This window comes from Heterocephalus glaber, unplaced genomic scaffold, assembly GCF_053883595.1.
Source record: "Heterocephalus glaber isolate CG9 unplaced genomic scaffold, H.glaber_assembly_v1.0 deba00000470, whole genome shotgun sequence".
Taxonomy (NCBI): domain Eukaryota; kingdom Metazoa; phylum Chordata; class Mammalia; order Rodentia; family Bathyergidae; genus Heterocephalus; species Heterocephalus glaber.
Genome location: NW_028258145.1, coordinates 17,841,705 through 17,861,002, shown reverse-complemented (window position 1 = coordinate 17,861,002; position 19,298 = coordinate 17,841,705). Strand labels below are relative to the sequence as shown.

Genomic DNA, 19,298 nt, shown 5'->3' with positions numbered 1-19,298 from the left:
TCAGTTTCCACATCAAAAATTGGAGAATCCAATTAAAATTTAGTCCTTTTCATAAATGAGAAGCAAATTGTTTGAGCCGGGCATGGTGATACCTACCTGTAATCCCAGCACTTGTGAGGCTGAGGCAGGAAGATCACAAATTTAAAGCCAAGCTGATCTACATAATGAGTTCAAGCCCAGCCTGGACGATATAGTGAAACCTTGTCTAAAAAACAGAAAAAAACACAAAACTCAAATTGTTCATTTTTATAAATTAAGAATTCACACTCACAGCCTTGTCTCTGTTCTATTTCCTGAAAGTGAATACTCAAAATTTATATACTCCTCTGAACCTGATAGACAGTTTGAAAACTAAATACCCATTGCTGACAAATGATTTTGTGGTCTGATCCCCATAATATGTGTTCAGTTATTTGCCTTTAAGTCCAAGGCTTTCAGTACGTAGGCTACCACCAAGGCAGTAACCATTCTAGTTGTTCATATTAGTTTCTATTAAATATTTTAAGGATTTTTCCTTCCTATTTAGCCCTTAGCTTTTACATGATTACCACATCTACCTCTGTACTCACATGTAACGTACCTAGACATTTCAAAGTGAAAATTGGGGGCCGGGGATTTAGCTCAGTGGTTCTACTGCCTGCCTCGCAAGCACAAGGCCCCAAATTTCAATCCCCAGTACCAAAAAAAACAAAGTGAAAATTGGCAAACAAACAGAAACAAATATGAAAAACTAGAATTGTAACTGCCTGTGTACTGAAAGCCTGGATCTTTGATATAAAAATACAAATTTTTTCCCCCTCTGAATCTGTGGGTGGTATCTTAGAGCAGAGATGGCATTCAGTAGGAGCACACGAGTCTGGCTCACAGAATAGTGTCCATTCTGAAGGGCAGGTGCCTATCCATCCACGCCTATCTGCACAGCTATCTGTAGTCAGCTCTGATGTCTTAGAGTGCGCCCTCTTCTCCCACAGTTGTCTTGCCAATTGTATTGAATCAGACACTTTTGAATTGGATTATTAATTCGAGAGCATATCACCTCATTCTGTAGGCATTTATATTCACATAGCAGCTTTCTATGCTTCCTTTTCTATTCCTCTTAACATTTCTCTGAATGCCCAATTTTATCTTGCTTTTGCTTTTACATTACCTGCCCATATCCTCTAGACAGCCAGTTTGTCCCTCCCTGTAGTACTAACTCTAACCCTAAGAACTATAACCCTCTAATCAGAATCCCTTTGGAATATTTAGGGACACGAGAATATATAGCTGCAGATATCTGTGTTACCAAGGGAGATGCTTACTGAGAGCCAGCATGGCTTGTCAGAGTACCTATATTAATCACTTTCCTTTTGCAGGGACAAAATACTTTAAGGCAGAATAAGACAACTTAAAGGAGGAGGAGTTTATTTTGACCCACAGTTTAAAAGTTTCAGTCCATGGTTAGCAGGTTCAAATGCAGAAATGGCATGACGGAAGGCCTGATGCAGAGGAAAGTTGTTCACACCACAAGGCCAGGAAGCAGACACCAAAGGGAGAAGCAAGGAATAAGGATACGCCCATCCAGGCACACCCACATGGCCTGCCCCTTCCACCCAGGCCCCACCTCCAAACAGGAGACTTTTGCGGGATATTGTAGATCTAAACCATAGCAGCACCAAATTAGCACCACTCAACTGCATATAGGTAATATCATTGTTGATCAGAACATAGTACTTTCACCACTTGTACCTTGTGTATGCTAGGCAAGCAACTGTACCAAATAATTCTTTGTTTTGTGGTATTCAAAATTGTACCCAGGTGGCCTATGCACAGAGCTACATCTCCAGCCCTTTTTAAATTTTTTGTTTTGAAATGGTCTCACTAAGGCTGGACCCAAACTTCTGATCCTCCTGCCTCAACCTCCTAGAGTGCTAGGATTACACTATGCCCAGCAAAGAATTCTGTGTTCAGAAATGCATGGTCTTTGCATATTTTAAAGTAATACGTATTTTGAGCAAATTTACTTGTTCAGAGTCAGAAAGGTAGTATCTTTGATTTTAAGGGTGAGCCAACCATTAGCATCCTGGGGAAGATTTTTGAGTTGCTCTTGGAAGGGAGTGGTCAGAGACCCTGTAGGGATTCCAGATCTGTTCTAGGGTAGTCCTGTCATTATGTATCATAATAGTTTAAAGCTAATTCTGTAGGAAGTCAGTTCCTTAAGATGATACAAAAACCAAGAGCAGAATTGTCTGGGTTATTGTGAGAATGAAGTAGTAGCAGCTCTTCTGGGAAAGTGTCAGTGCTTTGCATTGAAGAGTGTTGTTATCTCTGGGGAGGACTCACTGCTGGGGCAGGGTTTTCATTGCTGTGTACTCTCTCCTCTTTGTTAAAGTAAAATCCTGTTGGGGGAAGCCGAACAAGGGTGTGTTCAGAATGGGAACTACTGGTGTGAAGGGGCTGCTGAGTAAGATTGCAGGTGTTAGTGATCTTCATTTGCAATTCTTTTCTGCTTTGGGCACGATCTGGTTTCTTCTCTGTCCTATGAAATACTGGTTTGTCTAGGTCAGTGTCCAGACAGTGAATTGCAAGTCAGTGCACAGAAATGTGTTGCAGGACTTGGGAAGGCCTGTAGGAAAGCAATATAAACCAAAGGTGGGAGCTCTGTGCAGCAGACAGATAAGTTCATACATTCTTCAGGCAGTCCCCAGCCTTGTCTCTTCCCCTCCCATTCCTTCTTTTTTTTTTTTTTTTTTGAGATAAGGTCTCACCATGTAGTTCATTCAGTCTGTTTTGAACTCACTGTGTAGCCAAGGCTGGCCTCGAACTTGGGGCCATCCTCCCGCCTCAGCCTCCCAAGTGCTAAGATTACAGGCATGCAACTATGCCTGGCTACCACCTCTTTTTCTTTCCTGCCCTTTGCCTTTGGTTAAAATACACACATACTCGAGCACACATATTAAGAGAATTACATGAAGATGCCAGTCTTGGTATTCATGGCTAAGGTCATTTTTTTTAGAATTCTCTTCCAAACTCAGCCTTGCTTGACAAACTGATTATGATCTTGAGAAAGAGGAACACACAAAGCTGTCATCACCAAGCTAGTTTAAACTCACTAGAAATAACCCAGACTCACTATCTTAGGTGGAGTCCATCTTTGATTGGCTTCCAGCTTCTTATTGACACCAGTAAGCAGAAGGAAAGTCTAGTTTTCTTTTCCTTCTCAAAGTCTGCAGGTAAAATATGTGACTATCCCCAGTGAAAATGGAAAAAAAGTAGAGCTTAGAATGGGATTTTTTTTTCCTACCAACCAAGCATGAGTGCTTACTGTGCAGTAAAATGGACAGGGTTCAGAAATGGAACAATTCTGCTTCCTTGAGGTTAATTTCAATGTGGCTAAGTTATACTCTTTCAAGTTTTATTAGTTCCCAAGACATCAACATACTTATAATTTAAATTTCTGTACAAGAAACATGTTGCAAACCAAAATTTAATTACTTCTTAGGACTTTCTAAAACATGTACAAAAATGTAAGGAAAATTAAAACTTTTGAATATAGCAAAAACCCCTTAAACATTCTGAATGCTGTTCTTTGGAAGCAAGTAGCCATTCCAACCTTATAATTAAAATGGGGAGAATGGAACTGAGGAGAAAAACTAATATGAAGTAACTCATGTTTAGTAATGTTAATTTCAGTGTTTCACTGCAGCAACAGAAAATTAGATTAGCTCAAGGTGAACAAGATGCTTCCTCAAATCCCAAAAGGCCTCATATCAATTTTGGCAAAACAGGACCAAGGTTCAAATAGCTACAGATTACTTGGTTCTTGAAGATGTAGTTGATGACCACATACCATAGATGTACTAGTGCTTTCTCAAAGCACTTTACATGCAGTCTAGTATTCATGAAATCCATAGATTGTGTAAGATAAGCTGAACTTAAATTGAGCAAGAGATCCAAAAACATGAAGTTACCTTTGCTTTGGCAGTGGTTAACTCAGTAGAGTGTTTCCTCCTCCTCCTCCTCCTCCTCTTCCTCCTCTTCCTCCTCTTCCTCCTCTTCCTCCTCTTCCTCCTCTTCCTCTTCCTCCTCTTCCTCTTCCTCCTCTTCCTCCTCTTCCTCCTCTTCCTCCTCCTCCTCCTCCTCTTTTGTATAAGCAATAAAATATAAAACATGTGAAAGTGTTTTGTGCTTTGGCTTTAGATCCTGGTGCTTCCTTTTGGGTCATCACCCTTCTGAGGAAGAAACTGTTAAAAAAAAAAAAAACAACCTCCTCCTCATATTGAGAGTGAACAGAAAATCTGCCCTTCGGGATGAGCCAGGGGCATTTCTAGAGCTGAGTTCCAAGGAATATTCCCCCTCAAAGGAGAGACCTGTGCCACACTTCAGTCTGAAGACATAATGAAAAATGTACCAATTTTTTTTAGAAGAGATGAGATGTATGTGAAGATTTTGGGGGGATTTTTTTGGTTTTTTTTTTTGATACCACAGATCAAACTCAGGACCTTGCGCTTGCTAGGCAGGCGCTGTGCTGCTGAGCTAAATAAATCCCTGGCCCAAAATGTATGTGAATTTTAATGGTGGCAGGATCTATGTTCATTTCCTGGTAATTTTTAAACTCAGTATAAAGTTAGCACTAACTTGGCATTCAGTACTTAATGAATTACTTGATCTGTGGTAACAAAATTGTATGCTATAACAAATGTAACCAGTTAGAATTTTAATTAACTACCGCTTACCTGGATTTCAGAGCACAAATTCTTTACCTGGAATAGGAATGTAGTTACAGAGTAGCATGAGGGAGATGGTGCTTAGTACAGTTCTAGAAAACGGCCCCGTGTTAAGCCACATCCTCAAGATTCAATTTAAATGTTTTAATTTAAATTTATGTAGGACCAGGGATTTAGCTCAGTGGCACAGCACCTGCCTCATGAGTGCAAGGTCCTAAGTTCGATCCCCAGTACCCGAAAAGAAAAAATAAATAAATAAATAAATAAATAAATACATTTATGTACACTGCTTGTATATTATGTGAAAAAAGGATACCCTAACTTAGCTGGGCATGATGAGTTTGAGGCCAACCTGGACTTCATAGTAAGACCCTGTCAAAAAGTGGAGGGGAGGGGGGGGATCTACCCTAATTTAAAAAGAGTCTGTTTGGGATTGGGGATGTGGCTCATTGGTAAAGCACTTGCTCAGGATTCAAAAGGCCCTGGGTTGGAGCCCCATAATCCCCCCAACACACACAGGCTATTTTTAGTAAATGTCCTTTGGACACTTGGTTTGGAACTCAGTACATGGTAAGTACATAAGTTGGCTTTCATTCAAAGCAGCTTAGGAAAGCCTATTTGACCTTAAAGTTAAAACTTAATGTAATATTAAACAGGAAAATGATTTGAAATTGTATTTTTATATTCTTGTGCTTATGGTTGGGGAATAAAGCAAATTCACAAAAGGATTTAAAAAATTGAGCTTTTCTGAAGACAGTAGAACTATGGCAGTGAGTGGATTCTTCATTCTCTTAATTTTGCTCCAAAACCTGACACCTCTAATAAAATGGGGCAACGACTGAGGAGTAGGAAAAAAGGGAAGGAATTTTCAAGTAATGACTGGGCAGGAAGTAAGGAAACAAGAATTAGAGTCTTTAGATGGGTTTATATGTAAGGAAAGTATGAGTGCCTGAGCAGCAAATCGCCACATTGTTGGCTATACAAATGGAGCTAGGTGAGAACACAATACTTTTGCCTCCAAAAGAATGATGACAGAAGAAAGGCTGTGGTAGGTCATTCCTGGGCCAACTATTAAGGTCATCTTGGAGAGGGACACACTTAGTGGCTTTTTAGAAGACAAGTAAGCTTCCAAATATATCTTTTTAAGCTTTATATTTAATATGTGTAAAGTGTGAAGTGCTGCTTTCTTAAGTCAGAATTCTTACAGTAAAGTGCAGCGTTTTTCGGTATGCTAATATGTTTAAAACTTGGCTTCTGTGCACACAGACCTCTTGGCATGGATAAAGCCCAAATTAGCACATTTGAGACAATTAGAGGAGAGTGCAGGAAGTCGCCAGAGAAGGCTTTGTGACTTAAGTTAGACCTTTAAAATGTGGGGGAGATTCCTGAAGGGGGACAGGAGAAGGGAACAGCAAGAACCAAGCTGCAGTGCTGAGAAAGAATATAGAGTGGGGCGATGGCAAGACATTGACTGTGCTGTCAGGCAGTAAAATTGAGTCAGTCAAGTGAGACGAGATAGGAGAGAAACTTTTACACCCAAAAAACTTATCCTCTTGATTTGGTGGACAATAAAGAAACGTTTCAGCGGCTGTACAGAGAACAATTATGTTACTGAGCAGGGCTGCAGAAAGGGTAGGCGTCACAAAAAGGCTGTCTTGCTGCTCATAAATGTATGATGGACACGGAACAGGTAAGTCAAAAATTTGGTGTTCCCCGAAAGTAACAGAAGAAAATGATATAGAAAAAACAAGGCTTTTGAACAGATGCTCTTGAAAGGAAAAAGTTGCCTATAGATCTAAAGTTAATCAGATCAAAGAAAGGAGTGGATTTATCAAGTTTGTGATCCAGAAACTTCATGAAGAAATGCCAGTCTATATACCGTTACTTCCCATTAGGTGCTTGCTGCAGTTTTGAGTGTCTGAGAGGACAGCCCATCAGACCAGGTCTGCTCATGGGCATGCACCCTGACCCCTCATCACACTGCCTCCAGCTTCAGGGAAGGCCAGGTTTTATGCGGGATTCAATGGGCAGATTTTTGATGGATTTTTCTGTAGCAGTGAACAAAACAAACAAGTACCTTCCTGAGAAGCCTACCAAGAAATGGAAAGGAACTCAGCATCCAGAGTATAATTCCCTCTCTTGTGTTTAAAGCTGTACACAGTACACAGATGGAGAATGCTGCCTGGTTGCATTCACTCAAGAAAGAGACTGAGGGCCAGGGATTTAGCTCAGTGGTGCTGCCGCCTGCCTCCCAAGTGAAAGGTCCTGAGTTTGATCCTCAGTACCAAAAAAAAAAAAGAAAGAGACTGAAGGAGGCCCAAATTTGGTTTAGACTGCTTAAAGCAAACAAAAATGCTGACTCTGGATGGTTTTCTAATGGACAGATAGCCTCTGCCATGGGGCGGGACTTTGTGTACATTTAGCAGGGACATAGTGTGCATTTGGGGCATAATGACTCAGGATTATGCCCTTGAAGGATAGAGTGGATCTGTCTCCCACCCCCACCTCTTTTCTGATTGTCTTGCCCCACTTTATGCTCATTTTTCTTCCTCTTGTTCCCTCTATTACCCCTGAGAAAATACAACCTTGAGTAAACCTTGGGCCTCACACATGTTCAGAGTTTTTATTCTTAAACATGAATTCACCTGATAAGTATAAAATAGAAAGCTTAGAAGATGGCCAGCTCACTGGTCCTGTAGCACTACAGCTTAGTTTTCCTTTCCATGGTCTCATGTCAGTTAACTTCATGTGGCCCAAAACATAGCAACATCTTCCACTTGTTCTAAATCTCATCTCTTGATTTTCTGTGCCAGGTGCCAAGCTGGCAGATCCTCCCACTCCCATAACTCCTCATCCTTAGTATTTCTTTATCTTTAGGCACTGTGGAAGGTAGTTGGTAGGTTGTTTAGTATTTCTTTCTGAATACCCACCCTCATCCTAGCACAGTAACTTCGATGCAATCTAAAAGACTTTGTGTAGAACTGAAGCTAATACATAATAATGAAGATCTTGATTTTCTATTTTACATCCCTATCAAAAAGTGCTTTCTAATTTGTAGGTTATCTAGGTCGGACATCCTTAGTACTTTTGTTATTTGTGTTTTCCTTCTAGGAATATATATCCTTGAGCCAATTTCTCATCTGAGAATATTTACATGTGGGGTGGCACGTGCCTGTGTCCCAGCTACTTGAGAGGCTTACGCAGGAGGATCAAAGGTTTGAGGACAGCTTGGGCAACGTAGTGAGACCCCCATTCCAAAAACAATAATGTTTATATGTGCCCTCAAAGTATTGACACTTCTTCAACTAACTACCTTTGTGGAACTCAAGTTGTATATAGATTTCATCCAAAGACCAGTCTAAATAAAAGGAAATAACTTAGGACAAAGATGCCTTTTCCTTTTGATGGTTATGTTCTCCTTAGATAAAATTTTATATGATCCTATGATCCTGTATAATAAAACTGTGTTCCTAACTCAGTTCTCATTAATTGTTGGAAAATGAAGAGTCCCAAAAATATCTGGTGGTGAACACCTGTTGTAATCCCAGCTAGACAGGAGGATCAAAAGTTTGAGGTGAGCTTGGGCAACTTAGTGAGACTGTCTCAAAATAAAATGGAAGGTCTATGGATGTAGCTCAGTAGTAGAGCAATTACCTAGTTTGTGTAAAGCTCCGAGTTCAATCTCCAGGACAAGAAAAAGTTGGTTTATTTAATTTTAAACAACTAGAACTTACTTATTTTGTTTCTTCAAATCTTGTTGGTCTAATTTCCGCAAGTCTGGCCACAGTTAAAAACTAAAGACAAATCATACTGCCCTACAGCTCTCAAGAAATGTGCAGTCCAGCTAGGCAAGCCAGAAACACATGAATGTAAGACAAGTGTATCAAACACTACCAGGCCGTATCAGCATAGGCAGGGTACACAGAGTAAACCTTAACTCCTAGTAACAAAAAATTTGATAATTTGTAAACTTGTGAGTAGATACAATTACTTTTCTCTCCAAGGGAAAGTTTCTAGCCACCTTACTGGCATCTCCTGAGAAAGGCACACATACGTCTGTCTGCTCTTTCTCATTTGCCCTCAGGCATCTTCCACTGTGAGCTCTCTAGTTCATTTATACACTCATGCTTAATCATTATTTCTCATGCGCATCCTTAGATTTTCTCGAGGATATGCTGAGTTCCAAGTCACACAATAAATAGGACAGTGGACTGGGCATGAGAAACTGTTATTAAATTGGAGTCAATCTCTCAGGGGCTTCTGCTCTCTAGACATTAGAAGGTGGGAAGCTGTGTTTGTTTACATTCTAGGAGTCAGAGAGTAGCTTGTTTTCTGTCGCATCTCCCAGCATTGACCTACATCTCACATTCCCTGTCCTTCTCCCTCTTCTGTAAGCAGGGCATGAATCCAACTGATACCCTCTGTCTCACACATGGCACATGCCCTGCCTGGTGATGACACATACGTGTCCCGTCTTGAGCTCTCTTACTGTGGGAAGGCACTGGCCTCCACATTAACTGCACTTCCTGGGCTCCCTTTGGCACGCCCTTTGCACCAGGCCTTCCTTGGCCCTTTGTTGAGACTGAAGTTATTCTTACTTGAAGGCTTGACCACACTGCTGGACCAGCATGTGCCCGTTTGGGTTTCTGGACAAGTAAGCACCTTGACACTTACAGTTTCTCATTCTTTCTGTCCTTCCCAGTCTCTTGCCACCTGTCTCACTAGAGACAGGTTAAATTTCTGTCTTAGAAATTACCTTTCCAAACTATCAAGCTCCCTCTGAACTCTGCCCATATATACTATTTTCTTCTTTCTCCTTATTTCTCTAGCCATAAGGCCCACAGGGAAGTTGATCTTACACTCCTTGAAATTAACCTGGTCACAAACTTTTCTACACTGCACATCCCTCTAGGAAATAATGTTCTAAAATTGGTTCCCATCTTGTTTTCTTCTGGGGAACCCCATTCATGAATTTAGAGCACATCTGTATGTTATCACTGACCATTACCTAGCTCACTCCACACAATGTGTGGCTTGCTGTGTTTGCACAGTTGTCTTTCTGTCAGACCTCTGCTGTCTTGTTCAGGGATTGGCCCTCAAAGCTAACGGATGTTGGATAAATATGCGGAAGGCTTAATTCTGTCTTTACCATTCAACACTGGACTTAAACATACATGTGCAGTAAAGAGAATATTTTTAAATTTTTTATGGAAACTCGTTGTTGTTGTTGTTGTTGTTGATGATGATGATGATGATGATGTTGTTAGACCATGCAAATAAGAATTGAGCAGTCGGGTAGGAGGCCTTGCCAAAGGTGGAGTTTGGACGCGCTGTCAGGTCTATTGTGTGGGACCCTCAGAGACTGCTTCAGTTGGGAGAGACAGCACTGATGGGCAGCACTTGTTGCTTAAGTCTCACTAGTTCAGGATCTGTTGTTTTGACTGTTTGAAACTTGCTAGTAGTAAAATTTATAGCAAAATACTGGTCCAGAAAGGTGACTGATCAGTGTCCATTTATTAAACTTGCTTTTTTTCATTTCAGATTTGTCCAATATGTGCAGCGTTACCTGGAGGCGATCCTAATCATGTCACGGATGACTTTGCAGCTCATCTTACACTTGAACACAGAGCCCCTAGAGATTTAATATCCTTTTAAGAGGCAATAAGGGAAAGAATTGTTTGTGCCATTTGCCATTTTGATTATTCTTAAGTATGGTATCCCTGGAGAAAAATTAATCTCCAAAGTATTTTTATTTATTTGAAAATCCTTTTCCTAAAAGTGACTTGGGGTAGAGAGCTATTTATTTCTCTTTTTATGTACTTAATGACTCTTATATGAACCATGTTTATAAAGTGAAACTTGACTGGCCCATCATCAGAATTTTAAAGGCAGTTTTCACCAAGTTATAAATCTTTCAGGGAGGTGATTTCATCCAAAAGAGAAAAATCTTAATCCAAATTAAGACTGAATCAGTGCAATATAAAGAGGCTTTATGTGCTTCTCTCTGTTCCCCTGCTGCCTTACCCTGTTGTGGGTGTGGTATAGTGGGATGGTGGGGCTGGAGAGATCCTTTCCCTTTTGGCATCTCCTCTGGAGAAGGCCATTTCTGGCCCAGGCTCTGAGTAGCATGGCATAAGGTCAGGTCTAGCTCTAAATTCTTTTCCTGCTCTCATTTCTGCCCATTCTTCCCTGTCTTTCAGGAGTCCCTTTTGGTGTTCCCTGAGATGACTAGCTTACCAGAGCAGTTACTTTTGTGCACTCATTGTGCACTCATTGCTTCTGCTTTCTGGCTATGAATTATTTTTCTGAAACTATCACCTGTTAGGTTTCTGTTTTCATACCAAAGTTGCAGTGTTCATTGCAGTTTGAAGCAATTTGAGAGCTAATCAGAACTTTCTCTCTCTGCCAGACTTTGTTCTCAGACTTTTTTTTTTTGGTACCAGAGATCAAACTCAGGACCTTGTGCTTGCACGACAGGTGCCAGAACCACTGAGATAAATCCCCAGCCCTGTTCTCAGACTTTTGATTGCCTTCTAGTAATCGTAGCCCAACCTTCAACTTGTTGGGGAACAAACCAGTGATTTTCTTGTTCTAGAGCTCCCACCTCTCCCTCGAAATTCCCAGTTTTCTAATTGGAAATGTGATTTTTTTAGATGTAGGGGAATGTGAATGAAAAGTGATGGGAAGATGGAGACCTGGCACCAGCCCGAGACATGAGAAGCCTGAGCCAGGATCGGGAGTGGGGTCAATGACTAGGAAGCCAGTGAGGCTCCTCTCTCCCTCTTACAGGGAACACTGAAACAGCAAGAGAAACCAGAATGAAAAACTCAAATGAGCCAAGAATATTGAAGTCTTTGCTATGCATTTACCAGAATGTGCAATACCCAGAAGGGTTATGCTTGATCCACACTCCATTCTGTCTTCACAGGGAAAAACTAAGTAAATAATTTGAAGTCAAGCTGACGTCATGAACTTTTTCAGCAAATTCTGGGGCTTCTAATAGTATCAGTGTCCATTCAGTGGAATATCCCAGTTCATCTGTGTCCATTTTCATGAGTGTTTTAGAGATGTCCCTAGGAAAATAGATTAAATTATGCAAAATTTAAAATAAGAAATGACATGTATTTTTGATTTGTTACCATGAAGTTCTAGGGAGAAAATGTTGCCATGGCTGTTATCCTGGAAACATACACATTTTTCAGGTATTCCCAATGTTAACCTTGCGTGTAGGAAGTTTATCTGTGTGGCCTTAGGGAGTGTCTTCAGGGTGTACTAGTGTATACCAGACTTGTTTTTCCTGTCTTGATGGAAGTCACCCTAAAGTGTACTCCATACCTAGCTGCTTCTTAAAAACAAAACATAGCAGGGCTGGGGATTTAGCTCAGTGGTTTCGCTGCCTGCTGCGCAAGCGCAAGGACCCGAGTTCGATCCCCAGTACCAAACAAAAAAACAAACAAACAAAACATAGCAGTCTTAGCATCACTTTCTCTAATGCCCAGACCATCATCCCAGATAGAACTATGAAACCATATAGGTTAGGGTGGTGCCTGATGGCCCTGTGGAGCTACTCACCCTGTCCCTAAATGACTAGACCCATCCGAAAAGCCAGGATGCCAGCAAAACAATTAATCTGCATAGGGCCGGGCATTTAGCTCAGTGGTTTCACCGCCTACTGCACAAGCGCAAGGACCTGAGTTCGATCCCCGGTACCAAAAACAAAAGCTACTCAACAGTTAATCTGCATAATGTTGCTCTGTTTGTCACTTTGAAAGAAAATTTCCTTCTACAATGTCTAATTGCCCTACAAGCATGCACACTCTCACGCATACACACACGTAAACTTAAAAACTTTAAAAACTCAGGTTGTCTACATGAGTTGCAGGGGTTTTTTGTTTGTTTTGTTTTTTGCCGTGTTTTTTACCCAGGGCATGCCCCATGCTAGCCAAGTGCTCTGCCACTGAACATATCTCCACCTCTTTGTATTTGAAGACCAGACTTCACTAAGTTCACTAAATTGTCTAAGCTGGCCTTGAACTTGGAATCCTCTTGCTTCAGCCTTCTGAATAGCTGGGCTCACGGGTGTGTGCCACCACACTTGGCTTGTCTTCATGAAGTTTTTGTTTGCTTGCTGTTTGCTTTGGATTTGTTTTTATTTTATTCTATTTTATTTATTTGCAAGGTCTTGGTATATAGCCCAAGTTAGCCTTGAACTCACTGTGTAGTCTAGGTTGGCCTTGACCTCATAACCCTCACAACCCTCCTGAGTAGCTGGGATTGCAGGTGTGCACCACCACACCTAGCTTGTCACAAGTTTTGACAGCTATTTCTACTCAAGACCTTCAGTTTGACTCAGCTGTGTGAGATAAAAGAGACTGCTGGATGTCTGACTTCTTGATAAATGTCATGTTATATTGATACAGCTCTTCCTAAATATAAAAATTGATACTTATTAGTTGTGGTTACTTGGATTACATAAACATATATGAAATTCAGTACTGCGATTGGAATAGTGGCTGTTTCCCCTGGGTGTCTAACCAGGTGGCGCCTTTGACCTTATCTGGCTGTGTTACTGTGGAGCCAAGGAAGAAATTTCTCTTTTCCCAGAGAAACTTTCTTGTTTTTATTTTTGTTTTTCTGCGGCACTGGGATTTGAACCGATGGCCTTATACATGCTAAGCAAGCACTCTACCACATCCCCAGCCCCCAAAGAAACTTTTCTAACCTTGTACACACACATATTCACACATACAATTTTGCTTTATATTATATTTTTTAGGGTTAACAGGCTTCATAGAGTCAAGGTATTTATATTCTAAATTAAATGTGCTCTTTAAAATGCTGACAATTTAGGAAATTTGTATGTTTATCTAGCAAGGGCTCATTGATTGTTTTTGCCCTTTCTGTGAAATACTTGGCATTTTCCTTAACTTTTGAGTTATGATGAATCGAGTGGTGTTCGACATGTACGTAGAATGTTTCACCCTGGCCGAGGACTAGGAGGTCCTCGTGCTCGTAGATCAAACATGCACTTTACTAGCAGTTCTACTGGTGGACTTTCTTCTTCTCAGAGTTCATATTCTCCAAGCAATAGGGAAGCCATGGATCCTATAGCTGGTAAGTTAGTTTCACCTTCATAAAGGAAATGGGGGAAGAGGAGCACTGTCAGGTAAAAGGGCCAAAAACTCAAGACTAGACCAGGCCACCACAAGCCTTTATTAGGAGAACAGATCTGCCGGGCTGTCTCTGAACAAAGGAGAGACAAAGGCAATATGGCCGGGGCAGGGAGCGTCTTTTATAGAGACTGGGGAGGGGTTTGTAGGGGCTGAGGCAGAGTTTGAGTGAGGTAGTGACGAGGGAATGGAGGAGCTGGTGATGTCACTAGGTGGTAGGAGGTGAGCGAGTATTAGGTTACTCTCTAGGTGGGAACAGGGGGATGCTGGGAAGAAGGGTTTGTTCTTTGGTGGGAGCAACCATCTAGGCATGACGTCACACAGGGGAGGGGCCAAGGCACAATAGGAAGAGAACAGCTACTATACATAATAGTTGCTGAGGTAGTGGGAAACCTATCAAGCACCTCTTAAAATACTTTTGGAAGGGACTGGGGATTTATCTCAGTGGTTCTAGCGCCTGCCTCACAAGCAAAAGGTCCTGAGTTTGATCCCCGGTACCAAAAAAAAAAAAACTTTTGGGATTTGTGTTCTTAGTCTTACACCTGATCATCTGGTGCCTGTTTTCTTCACAGAAGTTCCCCTTTTGGTTTTTTGAGATAGGGTGTTGCTATTTAGTCCAGGCTGGCCTTGAAGTTGCTATGTAGCCCTCCTTGTGATCCTTCTGCCTCAGCACCCCCAAGTGCTGGGATAATTGAAATACACCACCACACCCAGCTAAAATGTCCTTTTTTGTTGTTTTGTTGTTATTGTTGGGGTTTTTTTTGTTTTGTTTTGTTTTTTTGCTTGTTTTGGGTTTTTTTTTTGTTTTTGAGACATTGTCTTGGTGTGTAGTTCAGGCTGGCCTCAAACTCAGGAAGATCTTCCTGGCTCACCCTCCTAAGTGCTGGGATTACAGGCCTATGCCACCACATCCGGCTCCAAATATTTTAGAAATATAAAAAAATTTCTTTGTGTGGTGTTTGGGATTGAACCCAGAGCCTCAACACATGCTAGACAAGTGCTCTGCCACTGAGCCACACCTCCAGCCCCAAGAGTGAAATATTTTAAATGTAGATGGTATACAAAGAATCATACCGCAGCAATATATGTGCATCTATGTTTATAGCGGCACGGTTTGTAATAGCTAAAGCTTAGAAACAGCCCAAGTTCCCATCAACTGGAAACTGGACAAAGAAGATGTGGGTTTTTTTATAAAATGGAGTACTACTCAGCCATAAAGAATGAGAAACTAGAGACATTTATAGCTAAATGAATGCATATTGAGGCCATACTCTTAAGTGAAATAAATAGGACACACGTGTATAAATACCAAATAGTTTCTCTAGTGTGAGAAACTGAGAGTATAAATAAGGATGAAAATGATTAAAATGAATAATTGATAATTTGAAATAGGAAAAGGTCCGCGGGTTTGGGGGTGGCAGGAGGGGAAGGGGAAAGAGAAGAAAGGAAAGGAAAAATTATAAGAAAGAAAAAAAATAGAATCAAAGCCTGTAAATGGGAAGGGTGGAGGGGGTGAAGGATGCACAGGTAATGGGAAAAAAAATAAGAACTAAGATACATCATGTTCAGGTACAAACACCCAACGATAAATGTAAATGTATTGTGTACCTAAAATGTACCAATAAATATATAAATAAATGTAGATGGTATAAAGTAGTTCATATCAGTCTGTATCCATTAAGTACTTAGGGGCTTGAGATAATATGGTGTTATGTGTGTTTGAAGCCTCCAGTCATGGCTCAGTCTCCCCAAGTACACAGATAAAAAAGATAATTGACCAAACTAGAGAATTAAGAGCTTCTTGTGGAAGAACAGAGGAATTTTTATGTCCTGGGCTTGATTTGACAGCTGTTTTGTTGTAGAACATACTGAAGGGTACTTGTTTTAATAGCTTGAGCCTGTATTTCGAGGCCAAGTCCGAGTCTGGTGTTAAGCCTGTGAGATTGGCAGCACAGCACAAGGTCAAAATAAATCTGTAAGAAGCCCCTGGCACATGGGTGGGATGGCTGCCCAAAGTGTGCATGAGTGTTCACTTGAGGTGCATACCTGACACGTGACACAACTTGCTGCACCCCTAAATACTGGCTAGGCACTTGGGATAGTTTTACTTATAAAGTGTTCTTTGAAATGTAAATATACAGTATAAAATTTTAATCCCAAGAAAGAAAACCCCAGTAAACTTGAGTTTTGGAGATTTGATTTTAAATATTAATATTGTTTATTCAGAAGGACTACTTACCTGATCTTTTTAGTGGAGACTCTAAACGGTAACTTCTGGAAACCAAAATCAAACTTCAGAATTATTCTACAGTACTTTGATTTGTTTCTGTCAGTGAAAATCAGTGTATTTAGTGAGGGTGATGTGCCATCAGAGTGAGTGAGGATCCCCGGGTAAACATAGTGAGTGGGGAAAAGGAAGCTGACCTTGTTAGTGATTGTTGCTGGGAAATGGGGGACTTTGCTGACCCAAGATCCTCTGCTAGGAGACTGTCCATGCCCTGTAGCCTAGGCAGAGCCTCCTGCACCTCCTGAAGACAGAGCCACACTGCTCCTCTTAGTTCCTTTTGGGTGCTACAGGAGATTAAAAAAAACCCAGCTCTCCTGCACTAACCAAGTGCTGCGCCGCCGAGCCTCTCCCTCAGCCCTCCTCACCCTCCCATGACTCAGCCCCCTTGACACGGAGTCTGGGACACCACGGCCACTGCACAGGCCCACAGGCTCTGGGGAGCACACCTAGCTGAGCACTGCCAGTGGGTCGCCAAGATGTGCAGGAGAGGGACCTCTCTAACTCTCAAGTGTAATCCTAATAATCCCTTCAATCATTTAATAAATGTGGAATATCTGCTGTGATCTGAGAGCTCAGAAAACAGTAGCCTCATTTGCTCCTTTTGTAGAATTCATATTGAGAGAACTTATGATTAGGCCTATTGATGGCCCACTTTAATCTACTAAGTTTGTTTCTTTTTTTTGTTTTTAAGTCAGGGTCTAGCTGTGTAGTTCAGGTTGTCCTTGAACTCAGGGCTATCTTCCTGCCTCAGCCTCCCAAGTCTAGGATTACAGGCATGCATCATCATTCCTGGCTATTCTAAGAGGAAGTATAACTAAATTAGTACTTTGTAGAAATAATTCTACAAACGGTCTCTTAAGTTTTTTTGAAAACAGAAATAATTGTGTAGGTTTTTGCATTCCTGGTACACAGTGACTCCTGCCTCCAAGAGATAGTCTAGAAGGTATTGGGTCCTAGCTGAGCTACATGTCACTAGGGCCCCCACCTGCTCACAATGCTTTGGGTGTTCTTCCAGTATCTGTAATGTTTTGTTTTCCTCAGTGTCAAGTAGACATTGATCATCTCATTTCCTTTGGCAGAGCTTCTATCTCAGTTATCAGGAGTGAGACGTTCTGCAGGAGGACAACTTAATTCTTCTGGCCCTTCCGCCTCTCAGTTACAACAACTGCAGATGCAGCTGCAGCTAGAACGGCAGCACGCCCAGGCGGCGCGGCAGCAACTGGAGACAGCACGCAACGCCACCCGGCGCACCAACACAAGCAGTGTCACCACCACAATCACACAGTCCACAGCAACAACCAACGTAGCGAGCACAGAAAGCAGTCAGCAGACGCTCCAGAACTCCCAGTTTCTTTTAACAAGGTAGCTCATTTCTTAGAATTTCCTTGGAGAAGTATTGTTTTACTAACACCATGCAGCCCAAAAGAATGTGTGTGTTCTTATGTGTGTGTGTTTTTATTTTTTATTTTTTTTTTTTTTGTATTAAATTCTTTTATTGGTACATTGTAGGTATACAACACAATTACATTTACGTGTGTGTTTTTAAAAACACTGCCTTTGCTGGGCATGGTAGCACACACCTGTAATCCCAGCACTTGGGAGACTGGGACAGGAGAATCACCGTGAGTTTGAGCCCAGCCTGGGCTACATAGTTCAAGACCAGCCAGAGCTACATAGCGACACTATCTCAGAAAAACAAAAACAGTGCCTTTTATTAAATCATTACTACTCGCAACTCTGATTAAAACCACATGTTCAGCCATGTGTTGTGGTACATACCTGTAATCTCAGTACTCAGGAGGCTGAGACAGGAGGATCACTGTGATTTTCAGGCTAGCAAGGGCTGCATAGCAAGACCCTGTCTCAAACAAACAAAAAAATGCATGCTCAGTATTTCCCCAAAAATATGAAGAATAATTATTACTTTAAATAAAGTGAGAATTCTGGTCTTGTTCTTAAGGTATATATCATCATTAATATGAATTTCCTTTCTCATGCTACCCATAAAGATTAGACACCATATCATTACGTATATAAGTATTATTAGGTACATATAGTAACATAATTAGCATCACATGCCCTTAATTGCCAATTTCAATCTGTAAAATAGTAAAAGGTACAGAAGATGATTTAATAACACAGTGGTGATTTTCTAAGGAAGCTGGATCTAAATTCTTTAGCATCTGAAAGTGTGACTGTTTAAAAACTAGTTTAGAGGCCGGGGATTTAGCTCAGTGGTTTCGGCGCCTGCTGCGCAAGCGCAAGGACCTGAGTTCGATCTCTGGTACCAAAAAATAAAAAAAAATAAAAACTAGTTTAGCACAGTGTAAATAACAATGAGTACACACAATAAACTGCTGTACTGGAAGGAGTAGAGTGCTTCTAAAACAAGTTACCAATGGAATATAATCCTCTGCCAAAAACTAAGAATACAGAGAATTTTTTAAATAGCAGTGACAAGTAGGGTCTCAGACTCAACAAATAAGGGACCTGGACTAATTCGGGTTTTAATGGAACAGAGAGTAATATAAAGTAAAAACCATAAAAATTTTAAAAAGTATTGTTATCTCTGAAACACAATGTATATTGCAACTCATTTGGATATTAAAAGAAACTAATATAATTTCTACTTATATTTCTTTTATCTTATACTTTAAAAAAATCTGTTAGTACAGTGGTACATGTGTGGGGTTGTAAGTAACATAATGTTACGTAGCATTGTGTTTGAAGACTTCTAGTCTAGACCCTCAGCTTTGCCACTTAGTAAATTCGGGCTGTAGACAACATACAGTAGTACTTCGGTTCATGAACACTTTTCTTTGCAAATACTTTGGTTGGCAAACAAAAGCATTTGGCAAAATTTTGTTTTTGGTTGCAAATTCTGCATTGGCAGACTCTACAGGACTGCAGCCATCTCCCCACACAAACACAAATGTGGCCATCTTTTCCAAACTCGTGGAACAAATTAAGTTCCTGGCAAAACCAAGGTACCACTGTACTTCATTTCTCCAAATCGCAGTTTTATCACCAGTATCCCAGGAGTTTTGCCCCACAACAGAATCATTGAGGATTAAGTAGAATACTCATACAGGTTACTTATGGCTCTACAAAGGAAATTTCAAGAGAGGAATTTAC

General features: G+C 40.9%; 1 protein-coding gene across 2 annotated transcripts in view; it reads left to right on the top strand.

Moving 5' to 3' along the window:
• Positions 1 to 19,298, top strand: part of Kcmf1 (potassium channel modulatory factor 1) — a 79,991-nt gene that overhangs the window by 54,795 nt on the left and 5,898 nt on the right. For both annotated transcript variants that reach the window (XM_004844626.3, XM_021258239.2), the window contains exons 4-6: positions 10,248 to 10,349; positions 13,646 to 13,820; positions 17,243 to 17,525. In XM_004844626.3, the coding sequence (XP_004844683.1) occupies positions 10,248 to 10,349; positions 13,646 to 13,820; positions 17,243 to 17,525 (560 nt within the window). The remainder of the gene's footprint in view (positions 1 to 10,247; positions 10,350 to 13,645; positions 13,821 to 17,242; positions 17,526 to 19,298) is intronic.